Below are 21,740 nucleotides of genomic sequence, written 5' to 3' on the forward strand. Positions count from 1 at the left end.
ATGAAAAAGATCTTTTATTTCTAGCTCGGGTGGGTAATCAGTTGATGACTAAGATAAAGTCTTAGTTGTATCTGTTTCTGGTTTGGCAAAAGGTTCTAAGCAATAGCCATAACCATACTCTCAAGTCGATACTGTGGGCTCTTATTTTGTCGACCATTCCATCAGCAAAAGTTGCTGGAGTCGTTTGATTTCTTTCAACGATACAGAGAACAATTTTACGTTGTGCAACCCAAATGCATCCCGAAGGAGGGGCAACGAATGTTTCAAAAGGATGGTATCAATTGGCCTTCGTGGACCGCCTCCGTGGTCCAGTGGTAGAGCGTCCGCCCGGAGAGCGGAAGGTCCGGGGTTCGATACCCGGCCGCGTCGTACCAAAAGACGTTAAAAGATGGTACTTGTTGTTACCCTGTCTGGCGCTCGGGATAAGGGGGCTAAAACAAGGACTGGTCGGCTCGGAGTCAGTATACTGTGTCTGAGTGGGGTATTCATGTTAAACTGCGGCATGGTATCTCAGTGAGCTAGCACCATAAATCGGCATCAGTCCGGACTAGTACAAGCAGCCACACAAACACACACACGTACATGCACGTCGCTATATAAGTGCAATAATCTTGGACGCGACGTTAAACCCCATTTCACCTCACCTCACCTCATTCTTTCGTGTGACCACGGCTGCCTATTTGGGACGCTTGAAACAGACAGATTAGAAAGACCGCCAACGTCTGTTATTTTGTAATTAATTCCATGTGGGTTTGATTGATTTTCCCCCGACATACTATAAGGTCGAGTGCATCTAAGACTTTCTGATAGATGGAAAATCCTAACTTTCATGCAAAGGATGGAGTGAATTTCAGAATCAAATTGTTGGTAGACACCATTGGAAACATTTCTGTTGATACCCGATGGCTGATTCGTTTCGATATTGTTTGTTGCCTATCCAACAAAAGTCCATCCACAAAGGGTACATTCAATGCAATAGATGTTGTCTGACATGGTCTTCAAAGGGTCTTCAGTATGTGTTAAGTGTAAAGTTGGATTTAGTTCAGGATAAAAAATGGGACATGTTTTGTAAATTGTTTGTACCACATGAAGAAATATTGAATGTAGATTGGTTCGAAAGAAGAAAGGCCCTCTTGACTGACCGGGTTTTTTTGTCAGTGAATGAATGAATCCTTATCTTTATAATAGAACTTGTGGCGTTCAAGATATCTCGAAGAGTGATCCGAGAACAACCTTCATTCACTCACTCACTGACTCATTCATTGAGATGGGAGCACGGGTGGCCCAGTCGTCTGAGGCGCCGCGATTCGCTGTGCAGAGTTGCGACCCTTGGGCACACCAGAAACCTATGATTGTGGGTTCGAATCCCGGTTCGCCCCGATTATGTTTCTAGGTTGTCAGCATCATACCCGTGCTCGTGGGTTTCACCGAAGTGGTAAACGTCTGAGACCTGCATCACTTCGGGCTTTCCTCCCACATTAAGCTGACACGTCGCGATATAACTGGAATACTATTAAAAGCGGCGTTAAACCCAACTCACTCACTCATTCATTGAGATAATTAAACAAGGAATCAAACAAACAATCAAATGGATGCAACTAATAACAAAATGTAAAGATTTAAAGATTGTTTCGTTGCTGTTTGTTTGCAACCGGAAAAAAAACAATCACGAATATGGTTGAAATCGTGTGTTTCTTCATTTCTGTTGGGTAAACAGAATTAATCTTGTCTGATCAATTTTCATATTTTGCGATTCTATTCCGTTCACCAAATCTCTGAATTATAGTCTTGTACATTCATTACTACATTATCTTCAGTTCATGGTATTATGAAATTTCTGATAACCGAATGATATATGGATGAGCGGTTATTGGCGATGTGTTCGTCGTGGAATGGTTTTCAATGTATGCAAATCGTCAATAAGGTGAAGAAAAACACATATAACCAAACCCTAGCCCTAAACCTAACCCCTAATTATATAAAACACAAGTTTCGCTACAATCGGAATCTCGGGAGAAGTTAACGGTTATGTTCCATATTGCAAACAGATCACAACACATGGAACATGGCAATGTGTCCATTGATGTGTTACTAAATCACTGGCAACACTTTACAACACTATTTACAGATAATTACGATTCATCCTGTTTCCACGACAACATTATTTTATTCATACCCATCGTCAACAATTACATTCAACCAGCTTCGACGGTGGCCGTGACATCATTCGCTGCAACATCACCTGCACGTCTGTCTACATGCACTGGTCGGCCGGGCTTACTGCTTTGCCTTGAGCGTTGTTATACAAGGTTCCGTAGTAAAAAAATGACTCTGTACGAAATGTGGTAAATGTGAAAAGTTAAAGGACGTTAGAATGGGTGACATCGCACCCGACGGAAATAATCGTTGGTCATGCTTACATTCGCAGGATTGTCTGATCATGACTTTACTGTGTACGGGCTGTAGTGGTATAGGCGATATATCACTGACTATGGCATTAAACGACCTTCACTCACTAGCTCACTCACAAACTCACTAACCCGTGAAGATCCGGGGTTGGATAGGTCTTCAGCAACCCATGCTTGCCGTAAAAAGGCGACTATGCTTGTCGTAAAAGGCGACTAATGGGATCGGGTGGTCAGGCTCCTGACTTGGTTGATACATGTCATCGATCCCAACTGCGTGGATCGAACCCATGATGTCAATCACTGGATTGTCTGGTCCAGACTCGATTATTTACAGACCGCCGTCATATAGCTGAAATATTACTGAGTATGGCGTAAAACAACAAACCAACCAACCGAGCAACCAACCACTAACGACTAAAACAAATCAGGATTCAAGAGTATCTATGTGTGTCATTGACAAATGTAGGTCATGCATACCGATAGTTTGTATTGTGCAGTATTTTGTAAGGCGAATGTGTATTGCAATATTTTGTATCGTGATAATAATTATTTGTATGACGATTGAGTATGGCGATTGTATAAAGTTATATTATACATGACAGTTGTGCACATTGATATTTTGTGCGATAATTGAATTCGCGATGATTTGTAGGACGATAATTATCGCGATATTTGATATTGCATTCAGGTAGGCAAATAATCAATTTGCTGTGCCTTTACTTGATTGCATATATTGCATACTAGATATCGCAAGTAAACCCAGAGATCCGCATGGCAAAACGCAGACAGGCGTTTTAAATATTTCTCTACAATGGGCTCCGTCACACAACCAGGGTTTAATAATCGGGACAACATGCATGCAGTATTATCTCCAGGCGGGGTCAACAATGCCCAAATGCTCATTCACGTCAGTGTAACATAAAACCATCCCTTGGTACAAGCAATGACGTGGGTAGTCGCTCTGTGTCTGGGGCTGTTGTTCCCCTGGGTCACTCCAAGACAGTCCACATCTACGTCAGCCCCAAGGGCTCAGACGGGAACTCAGGGTAAGCTATTCTTTTATGTAAAAGGGCGATATGTTATGTGACTGTGACACTTGAAACCAAGCAATGACGTGGGTAGTCGCTCTGTGTCTGGGGCTGTTGTTGCCCCTGGGTCACTCCAAGACAGTCCACATCTACGTCAGCCCCACGGGCTCAGACGGGAACTCAGGGTAAGCTATTCTTTTATGTAAAAGGGCGATATGTTATGTGACTGTGACACTTGAAACCAAGCAATGACGTGGGTAGTCGCTCTGTGTCTGGGGCTGTTGTTCCCCTGGGTCACTCCAAGACAGTCCACATCTACGTCAGCCCCAAGGGCTCAGACGGGAACTCAGGGTAAGCTATTCTTTTATGTAAAAGGGCCGATATGTTATGTGACTGTGACACTTGAAACCAAGCAATGGCGTGGGTAGTCGCTCTGTGTCTGGGGCTGTTGTTGCCCCTGGGTCACTCCAAGACAGTCCACATATGCGTCAGCCCCACGGGCTCAGACGGGAACTCAGGGTAAGCAGTCATCTGTTTTGGATGACTAATTGCTGAAGGTGTTTTTATTCATTGTAAGACACAACTCGTACGATGTCCAAATGTCGGTTGATTTTGTTATATATTTGATTTTCAATTGAAAACTCAGGGTAAAAACTGGTATTTTCAGTGGTAGTAGTAGTAGTAGTAGTAGTAGTAGTAGTAGTAGTAGTAGTAGTAGTAGTAGTAGTTTATTCAGTAGTGTAAGGTGTGTAACATTATGCATGATAATCACACTATGTAAGGTAACCAATGCAACAATGTGCATGATAATCACAATATAAGGTAACTGTTCAACAATATGCATAATAATAACAACACTATGTACGGTATCCAGTGCAACAATATGCTTGATAATCTCACTATGTACGATATCCAGTGTTACAATATGCTTGATAATCGCACCATGTACGGTATCCAGTGCAACAATATGCTTGATAATCTCACTATGTACGATATCCAGTGTTACAATATGCTTGATAATCGCACCATGTACGGTATCCAGTGCAACAATATGCTTGATAATCTCACTATGTACGGTATCCAGTGTTACAATATGCTTGATAATCACACCATGTACGGTATCCAGTGTTACAATATGCTTGATAATCTCACTATGTACGGTATCCAGTGTTACAATATGCTTGATAATCACACCGTGTACGGTATCCAGTGTTACAAATATGCTTGATAATCTCACCATGTACGGTATCCAGTGTTACAATATGCTTGATAATCGCACCATGTACGATATCCAGTGTTACAATATGCTTGATAATCTCACTATGTACGGTATCCAGTGTTACAATATGCTTGATAATCTCACTATGTACGGTATCCAGTGTTACAATATGCTTGATAATCTCACCACGTACGGTATCCAGTGTTACAATATGCTTGATAATCTCACTATGTACGGTATCCAGTGTTACAATGTGCTTGTTTCGATAGTTTCGATTGTATTTTTTACTATTTACCATAGTTTTACAGTTTCAATAAAATACATGTACATGCAATGCTTTTCAAATTTGTCCATTTTTTCTTTTGATCATGAGTGGTAGTAATTTACACATGGTAATGTGGCAGTTTCTTTATCTTAAATTATTAGGGTAAAGAAAATACAATCAGTCATATCTCAAACATTACCTTTTATTTGTTGTTATGGTTATCACATTCAAAGGAAACTTCAGTTCCAAGGTTTAATTCAACTCTAAAATCCATCTAAAATGATACACTGAAAAATATCGCTATTTATCCCAATAGTTGCTTGCAATATCAATAGTTATCACAATAGTTTCTTTCACTATCAATTGTTATCGCAATAGTGATTTCCAGACCAATAGTCACCCTAGTATCCAGTGTAACAATGGGTCACATTCAGCACTTCCAAATGATATAATCGAGTTGGCCGATTTTTTAAAATATTCGCCATGTGGTTCACAGTATTTGCGACGTGTAAGGTTATTGTGCGACAAAGCGATGCCAGTAGACGCTCATGTCTTCGATGAAACCTACAATGGGGATTTGGTCCTGACAAGCCAAGGCTGGTAATCACAATCAGGGCGAACCGGAAGCTGCAGGCTTAAGGGACGCAACTCTGCACAGCCAATTCCCGACCGTGTGAAGCTTATATTCACCATCCTCGCTCACTCTTAGCAAGAATATAGTTACGTATTCTACGGACATTCTTTCATAACGTATTTGGCCTTACAATGTGTGAAGACCGTTTCTTGTAAGTCCCAGAGATGTACTAATGAAACGGCGTGAACTTACTCTGATGAGAAATATAACATATTTTACGGACGTTTCTTTTCATAACGTATTTACCTACAATATATATTTCTGACGTAGTTGCGTAGATAGTGAGTGAGTGAGTGAGTATGATTTTACGCCGCTTTATTCCAGCGATATCACGGCGGGGGTCACCAGAAATGGGCTCCACACATTGTATCCATGTCGGGAATCGAACCCGGGTCTTCGGCGTGACGAGCGAACGCTTTAACCACTAGGCTACCCGACCGCCCCTGCGTAGATAGAAAGACAATGTCATTGCCGAAACTACATCTGCAAGGTCTCCCGTCTGTATAAAAATACACTTGAAAATTGCATTTGACCCCAAAATTACAAACGTTTTCAAAACGCTACTAGGCTGAAAATTGTCGCTGAAACACTGCAAACTTAGGTCCAAAACACAACTATAATACCCGTATCAAATACATCACCATTGAATTACCATTTTGTTTCGTTCATAGCCACCATCAAACATGGGCGTATACTTTCTGTAGCCCGGCAATCTACTCTAACGATTAACCATAACTCTAATTATGCAGAGACAACGTCTTATCTTCACGGACCGCCTCCGTGGTCTAGTGGTAGAGCGTCCGCCCGGAGAGCGGAAGGTTCGGGGTACGATGCCCGGCCGCGTCATATCAAAAGACGTTAAAAGATGGTACCTGTTGTTACCCTGCCTGGCGCTCGGCATTAAGGGGCTAAAAAAAGGACTGGTCGGCTCGGAGTCAATATACTGTGTCTGAGTGGGATATTCATGTTAAACTGCGGCATGGTATCTCAGTGAGCTAGCACTATAAATCGGCACCAGTCCGCAGCCACACACACGTACATGCACGTCGCTATATAAGTGCAATAATCTTGGACGCGACGTTAAACCCCATTTCACCTCACCTCACCTCTTATCTTCACGCTTTGATCTAATCAAAACGTCTAAACCTAGACTCGATCTGGCCATCAGATCGCAGAGCCTGGTTACTGCACCCATTTAATATGCACAAAGAAATGAGCGATACATTATACACAAAAAAGAAAGATATAAAGTCAAAAGAATAAAACAGAAGCAATATATTATTTACTTGTTGAATTATAGCATTGTCACAACAGCACAGTACGTCACTTCCGGCTGCGTGCGGCGCACCCATTGGTGGATAATAGCACCCATCCTTCATAAGCTTAGTATTTTTTTCAAGTTAAATCTCGTGTTGTGATTTATTCAAATTACAATTCCTTGAATAAAACCGAATGTAAATTAACATACAGAAAAAAAAGTTCGCGTAAGGTATCGCGTACAAAACAAACATATGTGATACGTTGGTGGATTTTGTTAAAGGCAGGCTGTCACTATGTCATCTGCCTAGTGTTACGAGGCGACTTCTAAAAAATGTAGGTATCCAAACTGCACTTGGCAAGTAGATTAGAAACACGTCAAATTGAAAAAGCTTCGAATCGCCCCGTGTTGCTCTGATATGGGTACATCCAGCCTTCTATCTGTTACGATCAAACCCTCTAGCCTGGTCGAGGTGTCATAATCGGCTGTTGTTTCCATACTAGTGACTATATTAACAAGTTTCACGTACCATGACCTTGTCTCTCTGCTCTTTGGGTGCAACTGCCTCCGTGGTCTAGTGGTAGAGCGTCCGCCCGCAGAGCGGAAGGTCTGAGGTTCGATCCCCAGCCGCGTCATACCAAAAGACCTTAAAAGATGGTACTTGTTGTTACCCTGTCTGGCGCTCGGCATTAAGGGGCTAATACAAGGACTGATCGGCTCGGAGTCAGTATGCTGTGTCCGAGTGGGGTATTCATGTTAAACTGCGGCATGGTATCTCAAGACCAGCCAAACCGGTGATTGACACCATGAGCATCGATCCACGCAATTGGGATACGATGACATGCATCACCTAAGTCAGCGAGCCTGACCACCCGATCCCATTTGTCGCCTCTTAGGACAAGCATAGTCGCCTTTTACGGCAAGCATGGGTTGCTGAAGACCTATTCTACCCGGATATTCATGGGTCGCCAAGTTGCGTAGTCGCCTGGTGATCGTATCCTTTGTGAGTGAGTGAGTTTGGTTATACGCCGCTTTTAGCAATATTCCATCAATATCACGACGGGGGACACCAGAAATGGGCTTCACACATTTTACCCATGTCGGGAATCGAACCCGGGTCTTCGGCGTGACGAGCGAACACTTTAACCACTAGGCTACCCGACCGCCCCTTGTATCCTTTGTGACACACAGCGCATGTATGTCTATGTTCTTTCCTTTCATGTCATGCAGATAGATAGGATCGGCCAACCCTTCTTGCGCATGACGTGTGTGACGTGACGTGTGTGACGTGACGTGTTTCATAACATTAAACATTCGTCTTCAGACAACAAACTTATATTTTATGCAAATTATGTGCGTGGCGGGTGCTACAGGTAAGACAGCACATGCTTCCCCTTCAGCGATCCATTCATATGTTTCTAACCGCAGTTCCGTTTAGATGGCCCAATGGGATCTGTATCGTCAGATAATCGCAACTAAATATGCTCTGGCTTTAACGTTTTTTAAATAAGATTGTCCGTTGTCATCGTTAAGGTGAGTGAGTGAGTATGGTTTTACGCCGCTTTTAGCAATATTCCAGCAATATCACTGCGGGGGACACCAGAAATGGGCTTCACGCATTGTACCCATGTCGGGAATCGAACCCGGGTCTTCGGCGTGACGAGCGAACACTTTAACCACTAGGCTACCCGACCGCTCCCCATCGTTAAGGATATGTAAGGGTATGTAAGTTTTTTCAAAGTGGGGTATTTCTAAAGTCATTATTTAATCTGACTGTCCAAATGGTAAGCTATTGGTTTACCTACACTAGACCATTCACATACTCGATTGTGTGACATTAGATAATCAGAAAGTAAACATCTTTAACAAAAGATTGTGAGTAAATTTCGAAACGAAATAATATATATAATCGTTTATAGAAAATGAAGTTCCTTCAAATATGTTCTTTACGCTAAAAGTACGTGAACTATTTATCCGTTAGACGCCTCTTGCTCGCTGTGAGGGAATTAGTGTCACCGTGAACAGTATTACAGCGCGGCTGCACACGGGGATTCTTTGCTGGTTGTGAGGTGAGGTGAGGTGAGGTGAGGTGAAATTGGGTTTAACGTCGCGTCCAAGATTATTGCACTTATATAGCGACGTGCATGCACGTGTGTGTGGCTGCTTGTACTAGTCCGGACTGATGCCGATTTATAGTGCTATCCCACTGAGATACCATGCCGCAGTTTAACATGAATACCCCACTCAGACACAGTATACTGACTCCGAGCCGACCAGTCCTGGTTTTAGCCCCTTAATGCCGAGCGCCAGACAGGGTAACAACAAGTTCCATCTTTTAGCGTCTTTTGGTACGACGCGGCCGGGGACCTTCCGCTCTCCGGGCGGACGCTCTACCACTAGACCACGGAGGCGGTGCTGGTTGTAAGAGTGAGTGAATGGATCGGGTGGTCAGACTTGGTGACTTGGTTGATTGCATTTCATCGTATCCCAATTGCGTAAATCGGTGATCATGATATCAATCACTGGATTGTCTTGTCCTGACTTGATTACAGTCCTACGTCATACAGCTGGAATATTGCTGAGTGCGGCGTTAAACAACAAACAAACATACAATGTGTCAGCTTAATGTGGGAGTAAACGCCAAAGTGACGTTTCAACGTACATAATCCTTTAATCGATGTACGATTTTTTTCCTAATATATATACATGTAGCTATATATGCTAGCTCACTGAGATACCATGCTGCAGTTTAACATGTATACCCAAATCAGACACAGTATACTGACTCCGAGCTGACCAGTCCGTGTTAACGTCGAGCGCCAAACAAGTACCATCTTTTAACGTTTTTTGCTACGACTCTCAGGACAGACGTTCTGACCACTAGACCCACACTAGACACACACAAGACACACACTAGACCACTCACATGCTATTGATAAAAAAAGTGTGACTGTCTAATTGTAGAGCGTCCCCACTGAGAGCGGAGGTCGGGTTTCCATCCCCGGCCGCGTCATACAAAAAGACGTAAAAAGATGGTACTTGTTGTTACCCTGCCAGGCGCTCGGCATTAAGGGGCTAAAACAAGGACTGGTCGGCTCGTGTGTCTGAGTGGGTTATTCATGTTAAACTGCGGCATACTACCCCAGTGGGCTATTACTAAAAAATCGACATTAGTCCTGACTGGTACAAGCAGCCACACACACACACACGTGTGTAACCAAATGCAAACGAAACAGTGCGCCCAAATGCACCAGAGAGGTTTAGATTTTCATGAGAAAATTAAAAATTGAATTTCCCGTACAAAGAACGTTCCGATTCCATGTGATCGAATGTGGCTAAGATTGTGGTTAAGAATTGAGCTAAAGTGAGCTTAATCCACATTTGGGTGGCCCAGTCGTCTAAAGCGCCGCGATTCGATGTGCAGAGTTGCGTCCCTTGGGCACGCCAGAAACCTATGATTGTGGGTTCGAATCCCGGTTCGCCCCGATTATGTTTCTAGGTTTGTCAGCACCAAACCCGTGCCCGTGGGTTTCACCGAAGTGGTAAACGTCTGAGACCTGCATCACTTCGGGCTTTCCTCCCACATTAAGCTGACCCGCCGTGATATAACTTGAGTACTGTTAAAAGCGGCGTTTAACCCAACTCACTCACTCACATTTGGCGGGTAAAACTGTTAATATGTAAGTGACTAAAGGTTTGAACGTATTAAGTATTATGTTATATTTATAGGGTTGTCGTCACCCCATTCGATATAAAGACCAGGATCCCATTCCACAACGCGATCACAGTGCCAGGAGGACTGTCACTCTCACACATAACATAAACAATCGTAGCGCCATGATCGCTTTGTGGAACTGACCCCAGGGCGTGACAATGAGAAATCATACCCGACACTGATGTGATATTTATCTGTTACGTTTGCCCCGAAGTAATCTATCAAATTACATTCGTCACCACTCGCCCTTTTCCGTAACCTGCAAGAAGACTTGTCCCGGAATAACACGAGTTGGTCACGAAGGATCAAATTAGTGTCATACAAAACAAGAAGTAACTAGAACATACATAGAATGTTCTGTCCCTTCGACGCTGGCGTGATTGACAAGATTCAGGCAAAACATGGCAAATATGCGGACCTAGCTTTCGACATGTCACGCGTACGCTTGCATCCCAAGTATCGAGTTGTTCGACTCCCCATTGTTCTCGGCGCCTTAGGTTTGATAGCTTCCAATCTGTTGACTGACATTGGAAGAGTACCCGGGTTTGCTACCAGGAATACAGCCCTTCTGACAATCTGGGTGATGCAGAAGGCTGCAGTGTTGGGGAGCGTTCACATTCTCCGAAAAGTTCTGGGTGGGTTAGACTAGCAGCGCTTTCTGGGAAATGTCCCATTCGCTGTCTGGGCTGCGTGTAGAGGGGGCAAGGGCCCTGAGCTGATGATGAGCCTAACCAGCCTGACTGTGCCAGGATCACCCAAACCCTCTTTGCTGTATTTATTTATAATAATCTGCATATACTAATAGCAACAATAATAATGACATAGAATTATTATTATGAAAATAATAAATATAACACTAGGATAATTATCACACTAACAACAGCAGTAACACTATTTGCAAATGGTAATTTTGCTACTAACAATAATGATAACGGCAATAACAATAATAGTGATAATAATGCTAATACGATCATAACAATCACGATGATTTTTAGTATTTTCATCATAATTTGGAAAAATAGGAATTTCTCTGACAGAAGTTATATTGAGGTTGAAAACGTACGTGTACCTCATGCAAATATTAAAACTCTCCGTCGCTTCCTCATTACATGTTATATATAACGTCGAGAGCGTACCGGGCGTTCCCCTTTATATATGAGGACGAAGCCTTCCCTCGGGGCATATCACTGCGCTGTAAAAACACAGGAATACCTTGCTTGTTCGCCCGAGGACGCACAGTGTGTAGCTCGTGTATTTTGCATAATTTCTTTTCCCTGCAAGGCACATCTTGTTTCGCCATAGCCAGAGATGTACGGACTGATCTGTCTCAACCAAGGAGGGGCTCGTTAAGGGAGGGTGGATGGGGGAGAGAGAGGTGGGGGTAGCACTTGCTGACCTTTATGACAGACCCCCGGGATATTTTACATGCCATCGTTTAAGTGATAGTAACCAATAGGTGGTTTGTTGTAACTGCTGCACGGGATTGTAACGGGGAAGATTAATGGGTATTGTTGAAGAGAAGGTTGACAAGTCGCTAGATGTCCAAGATGATGGGTTGGCGATGAGTGACGTCATGAATGTAGGAACTGGTACACTTGTACTTGGTCAGGTTAAGTTGACAAGCGGCTTCATTAGATGATGATGGGTGATGATGGTGCTGGCGGTCGTGATGATGTTGACGACGATTATGATGGGTGGTGATGGTGGGGGCTGCTGCTGCTGCTAATGATTATGATGATGATGATGATGACCACGATGGTGATGATGATGTTGGGTCGGTCGTGATGATGATGATGATGATGGTGATGATGATGATGATGATGATGATCACGATGGTGATGATGATGTTGGGGCGGCCGTGATGATGATGATGATGATGATATGATGATGATGATGATGATGTGATGATGATCACGATGTCGATGATGATGTTGGAACGGTCGTGATGATGATGATGATGATGTGATGATGATGATGGTAGCGGTTGTGACAATTAAGATGACGATGGCGTTGATGATGGTAGATGAGTGATGGTGATAGTAGCGATGATGACGATGACGACGACGATGATGAAGAAGATGTTGATTGAGATGTGACCGTGAGGACCTAACTGGTGACGAAACACTTACGCGACAATAATTTAATAATTTGAAAATTATAGTGCAGCGTGTGCTTACAGGAAAACAGGAACTGATACAGTCAAGGGACGTATGCCTATCAAGGGTATTTATCATGAAAGAATAAATATATAATACACTGTTTAATCAAGGACCTGACACATTGACAACACTCTTATACTCACTGTATCCTCAATGATTCCACTCGACAATATCTGTCCCTCTCACACTGACAACGCTCTGGGGCTCTGGGGCTCTGGTGCTCGTCTCACGTTGACAAAGCTATGATTCTGACGATCTGCCTCACGTTGATTTAAAGTGTAAAATCATATTTAAAATCAAATCAGGGATAGAGTGTCATCACACTCAGAAAGTAAATAAACCTGTGAATTCCGATTAACCTACAGTCTCTTTAACGTAATTGCAACGTTATAATGAATCTTCGTACAGTAACAAGCAGATTTATTAATCACTTACATCTGACTATTGTGTAGCTCTGAACAGGATGAGCCGACGAACACGAACCAAGCCCTAGGCATTATTTCATGACATCAATAACGCCCTTTGGTCACGTCACCTGAACATATCTCCGGATGCACCGGTAGCAATATATACAAACCGCTCAGACTGTTTAACGTCTTGGGCGCGGGTTTGACAGAGGGGTTACACTGACGAGTCAGAAAGGACGAATTTTACATGTTGATGTGAAAATGTCGTCGACGTTAAAGATCATATTCTACATGACGGGTCTGTTGTGGATGTTTATAGCAGCGTGCCACGGTTCTACGTCTGGTGCTGAACAATGCGTTCAGGGTTCCAATTGTCGTCTGCCACAGTGTTTCTGTCTCAACTCGTCTGCTCCCCCGAGCGGCTTTGCGGCTGAGGACATTCCTCAGATTGTTGTCTTTGCGTTTGACGGATCTGTGAACAGAGCCAGCTACGGGTATTACAAACATTTCTTTTCGAAGATTTACAGAAATCCCAATTCGTGTCCCATCCGAGCCACGCTGTTCGCGAAAGACAGATACACCAATCACAGCATGGTACGGGACCTGTACCGACACGGTCTGGAGATAGCTGGGAACAGCTTGACGGGTAAGCTGCCTATATCGTTCTGGAGGGAAGCCAACAGGGAGGAAATGCTGGAAGAGATTCTCAAAAACAGACGACGATTATCAGAAAAGGCGGGAATTCCGCTCAATGAGATTCGTGGATGGAGAAGCCCTCATATTCAACCAACGGGGGATATACAGTTCAAGATACTGCAACAAAACGGGTTTGAGTACGACTCGAGTCTATACGTTCAGAGAAGGTCCCTTGAGGACGATATCACATGGCCTGGAACCCTACAACACAGATGGCCGTTGCCATGTGAAACAAAGCCATGCCCAAGCAATAACTACACGTTATGGGAGATCCCCGTTATAGCGCTGTTGGACCACAAGCAGAAATACCCTTGTATGACGGTAGGTGGGTGCATCGTGAAGCCAGAGACGGAATCGGATGCTTTTCAACTTCTGTGGAGAAACTTTTACAACTTCTATCGGAGTAAAAAGATTCCCTTTATCGTGAACATGAAGCCAGGATGGCTGAATACCGACTACCATAACTCTGCCTTGGATAGGTTTATCCTTTCGCTTCTGGATCTGAACGACGTGTATATTGTCACCATGCATCAGTTGGTCCAGTGGATGCAGCACCCGACGAATCTGACTGATATTCATGACTTCAAGCCCTGGAAGTGTCCCGGCGCTCTGGGTGATGGGGTTTCAGTGAACCTCAATGTGTTTTCTGTTCTTGGAGTTTCTGTGATTGGATATGTATTTGTCACTGCTTGGGCGTGATCTGTTGTTGGTAGGGGTGTTCACGGCAGTGTTCGCTACTATGTTTATAGCAGTGTTCATAGCTGTGTTCACCATGGTGTCCACAGCGGTTTTCGCCGTAGTATTTACCGTGGTGTTTGTTCATAGCGATGTTCATGGCTGTGTTCACAGTGATGTTCCTGGCATTGTTCACACAGATGTTCATGGTTGTGTTCACAATAGGGTTCACGACGGTGTTCATAATGGTGTACACATCGATGTTTACAGGGACGTTTCTTAGAGTGTTCACAGTTGCGTTCACAATGATGTTTATTGTTGTGTTCACAATGGTGTTCACGACGGTGTTTACAGTGATATTCCTTACAGTGTTCACAATGGTGTTCATCGCGGTGTTTACAGTGATGTTCCTGGCAGTGTTCACAGTTGCGTTCACACTGATGTTCATGGTTGTGTTCACAATGGTGTTCACGACAGGGATGTTCATGGCGATCCAGACAGTGACGTTCACAGCATTGTTTACACCTATGTTCACAACATATTCTTTAGCAGGCGTTTTTTGTTCAACAAGAAATTCTTTCGATGGAGGATATTTATTGAGTAAGGATAAGATTTATAGATGAACAACTTTTTTATTACAATTAGGAGCGACGTTTCGGTATAGGTTATAACACCGTTATCAAACAAGTGAATCGTCGCTCTTAATTGTAATAAAGAAGTTGTTCATCCATAAATCGTATCCTTACTTAGTACTCCATCTTCTAAATGCCTATCAAAGAAGATATTTATGGAACTTGATATGCACCTGCCGTGTTGACACTGGTGGTTTAGTTTTATCACACGTCGTGTGCTCATCAACTGTATTAGGATCTTTTTTAATATATTTTTCATCAAAACCACAAATTGTATAATTTCCTTATGATGGAAATAAATATACATTTGTTTGTACCCTGACAGTCACTGTTCTCAACGGGCGAAAAACGCGTTAATTAAGGATGCTTTTACTGATGGCTAGCCTGTGGCAAAGTGGCAGCCATGACAAGTTTGATTCAGTTCGTTCAACCATCACTGATATACTGATAAGCTGTCTCCGTGCTCGTGGGTTTCACCGAAGTGGTAAACGTCTGAGACCTGCATCACTTCGGGCTTTCCTCCCACATTAAGCTGACCCGCCGCGATATAACTGTAATACTGTTAAAAGCGGCGTTAAACCCAACTCACTCACTCACTTAGATATATTGAACATGCAACCCGGCTGTTGGCTTCAGAAGGAACATCGGGAGTTATTTTGTAAAGCTGTGCAATAACAAAGCTCATTAAGCAAACAGGGGGCGTGTTCACATGTACGCATGTCCATTGTACGATCGACTTTATCATGAGCATGTTATTTTATTAATAACAATGAAATAGTGACGATACGGGGTGTGGTGAGCGTATCCTGCCCCAGTGTCGGGTCGCGTCACAAACACATGCAATGTCAAGTCAACAAACACGGGAGCATATGGTACGACTCATATACCTGTTTGTATCTGAAGCGTCAAATGTGGAAATGTCCTTCACATGTATAAAGGGGCGGTCGGGTAGCCTAGTGGTTAAAGCGTTCGCTCGTCACGCCGTAGACCCGGGTTCGATTCCCGATATGGGTACAATGTGTGGAGCCCAGTTCTGGTGTCCCCCGCCGTGATATTGCTGGAATATTGCTAAAAGCGGCGTAAAACCATACTCACTCACTCACATGTATAAAACCTTTTTAAAGCTTTTCTGAGGTCTTGAATGATGTAACTTTAAAGAGTCGTATGACTCCCTTTGAAATGTTCATAGAAAGATCATGATCTGTTGTATCTCAAAAGTTGTAAAATGTAGACACCAAACGCTGGAGCTGCACTAATTTCCCTTGACATTTGGGAAAGTTGACTTTTGGAAAGTTGAAGACATCCCTCTTGTTAAACAATCATGTGGATAGTGGTTTGTAGGGGAGCCAGACTCTGGATGGATGCTAGCTGGGACGAATGGGATTATTCCAATTCTGTTTCCTCTTTTCAGTGATGCATCCCACCAAGGGCAACATCACGCCCTGACGTGACCAACATGAAAGCCACTCAATAAGTTCCTCTTCTCTTTTGACTTATGTTTTAGAATATGCTTCGACAGCATCCATGATGATTTTAAAGCTGTGATCCAAATTGGTAGGGGGCAGCGCACAATATTTATGGTTTATATTTGAATAGTGAGTGAGTGAGTTGGGTTTAACACCGCTTTTAACAGTATTACAGTTATATCACGGCGTGTCAGCTTAATGTGGGAGGAAAGACCAAAGTGATGCAGGTCTCAGACGTTTACCACTTCGGTGAAACCCACGAGCACGGATATGGTTCTGACAAACCTAGAAACATAATCGGGGCGAACCGGGATTCGAACCCACAATCTGACCAAAGGGACGCAACTCTGCACAGTAAATAGCAGCGCCTCAGAGGACTGGGCCACCCGTGCCCCCTTATATTTGAATAAGTGAGGTAGGTTGTTATTGTCACCAATAGAGAAGTCAACTGTGATGTTATGTCCAACAGATTAGTTGCAGTATGAGGCTTGGCTGCCACAAGTAGTGTATATACCAAGCAGGGCACCTGTGAAGATCCGGGGTAGAGTAGGTCTTCAGCAACCCGTGCTTGCCGTAAAAGGTGACTATGCTTGTCGTAAAAGGCGACTAACGGGATCGGGTCGTCAGGCTCGCTGACTTGGTTGATGCATGTCATTGATCCCAATTGCGTGGATCGATGCTCATGATATTAATCACTGGATTGTCTGGTCTAGACTCGATTATTTCCAGACCGCCGTCATATAGCTGGAATATTGCTGAGTGCGGCGTTAAACAACAAACCAACCAACCAACCAACCGTCATATAGCTGGAATATTGCTGAGTGCGGCGTTAAACAACAAACCAAACCAAGCTGTACAGCAATTGTTACATAAACCGTTATAAGCCGGGAAATGAGGCCAAATGTTTGATGCCACGAATCCCTGTAATAAATATGAATTGAAGTTTGCCAATCATATTTGTTGTACAGAAGATACTCTAGTTTAAAAAGATAATGAAAAGTCAAAATGTGATTTTTCACCCATAAGGTCCCTTATCTCATGGTTGGTCAAATGTGATAGAGATTATACCCTTAGTATGTTTCCGTATCATAATAAAACACATCTGGAATAAATATATGCATGATACAATTTCTATTCCTAGTATAATATATTGACGACACGGAAACACAGTAGGGTAATAATCTTCATCTGTCTCGACTCCGTTTAGAAATTTACTGTTTATCAGACTTTTTGAATTCTTTACCTACGAAAATGGGAATTACTAAAGACAACACCCTATTGTGGCAATTTTACTGACACACAGCTTAACTCGGGGTAAATATCAACCTCTGCAATAAATGAAAAATATGGCTGTCGATTTTTTCCGCAAGCGCTGTCTTGGTATTTTATTAATTGTGTCACAGATTTAACATAGGGTGACGTGTGAATGTCAGGTGCTACAGTTTAACCATGATTCATGGGGGCTACAGGGTCCTCTTGATAAGGTCACCGTGACCTAGAACAGAATACACTCACGTGTATTTTAACATGTGAAAAATGATGCGTAACTCACAAATAAGAGGGCAGAGCCGTGGTCTAGTGGATAGACCGTCTGCCAGGAGAGCTGAAGGGTGGTGCTTCGATCCCTGCCCCCACATATCAAAATAAAACGCACACTATATGCACAAAGTCAAGGACATCTGGAATTTATCTTTCCTTTCCCCAAAGTATAAAGTCACAAATGTAAATGTTTCGTTGACTATGGTGGTTGGATCTCTCTGTATCGTTCACTTAGCAATATGATCCAACAATTTGCATAAATTAGCATATGAATGTTGCTTTCCGTAAAAGACGACTATGCTTGTCGTAAGAGGCGATTACGGGATCGGGTGGTCAGGCTCGCTCATTTGGTTGTTGCATGTCATCGTATTGCAATTGCGTGGATCGATGCTCACGATATCAATCACTGGATTAGGTGGTCCAGACTCAGATAGATGTTTATATAACAGATAAGGTTGATGTACACTGATTGACTAGGTAGTTATGATAAGACAAGTTTATACAAGAGATAGGATTGATGTACAGTAATTGATGGGTATGAGATTAACACAACACAACAATTACTGTACATCAATCCTATCTCTTGTATACACTTGTCTTATCATAACTACCTAATCTACCAGTGTACATCAACCTTATCTGTTATATATACATCTATCTATTGTTATGTATATATATCATGCTCATACCTAGTTTGTACATCATTTGCTTGATAACGGTGTTAGAATCTACACCGAAACGTCGCCCAATTGTAATAAAGAAGTTGCTATTCCATAACAATTTTGTCTTAGTTACTATTCCAACTTCTAAATGCCACTCAAAGAAGTTACACTCATATAGCTGAAATATTCCTAAGTGCGGCGTTAAACAACAAACAAACAAACAAACAAAGCATATGCATGTGGGATGATATTAAGAACATCCAAAAGTGCGATTAACTTACTTTTGACACAATCATGTATTCAGATCTAAGATCATATGGTGCATACGTATATCCATTAAAAGGGCGCATGGATGCGCACACCCTTGCTACTATATATTGAATATTTGTACATTGGGAGGTTTATAAATGTGATTGTGTAGAAATTGAAATAAGTATTAACGACTCATTTAGTGATATGTTTTCAACAAAACTTGCATGACAATGAACACACTAGTAACTTGTGATCACAACATGTACCCAAAGAAAAGTTGTGTCGATGTCTGTCATTTTATAAGTGTTATAGTCATTACGATTAAAGTTATACAGGCATACCCAACAGGAAACGTGTTTTGGAAATGTTCGATTGTTAGGTGTTTTCCAAACTCAACTCAAGAATGAGAATACTTCTACAGTAAACTACGTTTATAACGAACACGCTTATAACGAACTGACGGATATAACGAACTTAGTCTTTTGTCCGGACTATTTGCTGTAGTTATGCTGTATATATATGCTTATAACGAACTACGGTTATAACGAACTAAAATTAGAGGTCCCCTTGAGTTCGTTATAACCGTAGTTTACTGTATTTCCAACTTTTTCTGAAACAAAATATTGTTTGCAAAACACCCAACCCTCAAAACCCAATACAGTAAACCACGGTTAAAACGAACACGCTTATAACGAATATAACAGATATAACGAACTTACTTTTTGGTCCCAACTATTTGCTGTAGTTATGCTGTATATATGCTTATAACGAACTACGGTTATAACGAACTTAAATTAGTAGTCCCTTTGAGTTCGTTATAACAGTAGTTTACTGTACGTAAAAGGATGTAGGTAGGGTAGCCTAGAGGATAAACCATTCGCTCGTCACGCCAAAGACACGGATACGATTCCCCCACGTGGGTACAATACGTGAAACCCATTTCTGGTGTCTCCCGCTGTGATATTGCTGGAATATTGTTACAAGCGGCGTAAAACCATTCTACCCACTCACACTCCATCGATAGGTCAGTCTCTCTAGCTGGAGCTACTGAATGGTAGCTACCATTATGTGTGGCTTGGGAGTCAACCCTAGACTAACATCTAGTCTCTGAAATGAACATATTGTACAGAAAAAAACCAGTTGTTCAATTATCTTAATAAAAATATAATAAAAGGGAGCCCAGACACTCTCTTCATTTTCATTACTGCAGTAATCTAGACTTGCCAAACATTAAAGACTTGCATGGGCTGTATTTAATATATATGTGTATCAGGGTCTGTAAGACAGACTAAGTCAACCCTAATTATTAAATATACGTGTTTAAAACAAAAAATGATTCGAGTTCACGAAGGTAGAGTGTTTGTTTCATGAAACGTGGAGGATGATAATGACAGGCATCAGCCAACTTAACTCCAACATTGATTCAGAACGCCAAGCCTTGAGGGTGTTCCTGCGCGCAGCACATGACTAGAAACGGGTCAGCACAAACTGGAAAGACAATTTCTTTCGTCAGTTATAAAACTCATATAATATCAGCATATCCACGGCCTACATCTCAGCCCTTTGAAGCGAAGCAAGCAAATCATTATGTAGAAATATACCTTGTGTTTTACACACACACAGACACAGACACAAACACAGACACAGACACACACAGACACAGACACAGACACATACAGACACACACAGACACACAGACACACACACACACACACACACACACACACAAAAACATATGTAATTGTCTGCTCCCTGGAGAGTGTACCTTGTGTTCTACACACACAGACACAGACACACACAGACACAGACACAGACACACACAGACACACACAGACACACACAGACACAGACACACACAGACACAGACACACACAGACACACACAGACACACACAGACACACACACACACACACACACACACACACATATGTAATTGTCTGCTCCCTGGAGTGTGTACCTTGTGTTCTACACACACAGACACAGACACACACAGACACAGACACAGACACACACAGACACACACAGACACACACAGACACAGACACAGACACACACAGACACAGACACACACAGACACAGACACACACAGACACACACACACACACACACACACACACACACACATATGTAATTGTCTGCTCCCTGGAGTGTGTACCTTGTGTTCTACACACACAGACACAGACACACACAGACACAGACACAGACACACACAGACACACACAGACACAGACACAGACACAGACAGACACAGACACACACACACACACACACACACACACACACACACACACACACACACACACACAAACACACACACACACACACACACAATGCAGCTTTGGTTGTATCATAACCATGGAACGGAGAATGAAACTCGACTGCACACTAATACATTGACTGGGGTAATAATGCATCGCTTTGGGCATGTTTTAGGCCGTGGATTTGGCGCATTGTGGATTTGCACAATATTTATTATTATTACATGTTGAAAATAACTATCACTGTATGGAAGCCAGTACTTAAGTTATCAATTTTGTTGTCCCTATCTGAACATATATACTCAACAACAAAAATTCCTTGCAAAATAGAGAGAGAGAGAGAGAGAGAGAGAGAGAGAGAGAGAGAGAGAGAGAGAGAGAGAGAGAGAGAGCTCACTGCCTCATGACATTCATTCACCTGATGAAGGAGTAAGCATATACTCCGAAACGTTGTGTTCCTCATAATA

The 21,740-nt window shown here is 42.6% G+C and overlaps 2 protein-coding genes across 2 annotated transcripts in view; both read left to right on the forward strand.

Annotated features, from left to right (window-relative positions):
- The first annotated feature begins 3,668 nt into the window (after positions 1–3,668).
- Positions 3,669–21,740, forward strand: part of LOC124135176 (neutral cholesterol ester hydrolase 1-like) — a 30,702-nt gene continuing 12,630 nt past the window's right edge. Inside the window, exon 1 of the mRNA XM_048396282.1 lies at positions 3,669–3,787. The gene's annotated coding sequence lies outside the window, so the exon portion shown is untranslated. The remainder of the gene's footprint in view (positions 3,788–21,740) is intronic.
- On the forward strand, positions 13,279–16,775 carry LOC124135177 (chitin deacetylase 1-like). Its single transcript, XM_046500409.2, has one exon. It carries the CDS (start codon positions 13,355–13,357, stop codon positions 14,486–14,488), a length of 1,134 nt encoding a protein of 377 aa, XP_046356365.2. The 5' UTR covers positions 13,279–13,354; the 3' UTR covers positions 14,489–16,775.

The sequence above is a fragment of the Haliotis rufescens genome, unplaced genomic scaffold (genome assembly GCF_023055435.1).
Source record: "Haliotis rufescens isolate VD_foot unplaced genomic scaffold, xgHalRufe1.0.p SCAF_15, whole genome shotgun sequence".
Classification (NCBI taxonomy): domain Eukaryota; kingdom Metazoa; phylum Mollusca; class Gastropoda; order Lepetellida; family Haliotidae; genus Haliotis; species Haliotis rufescens.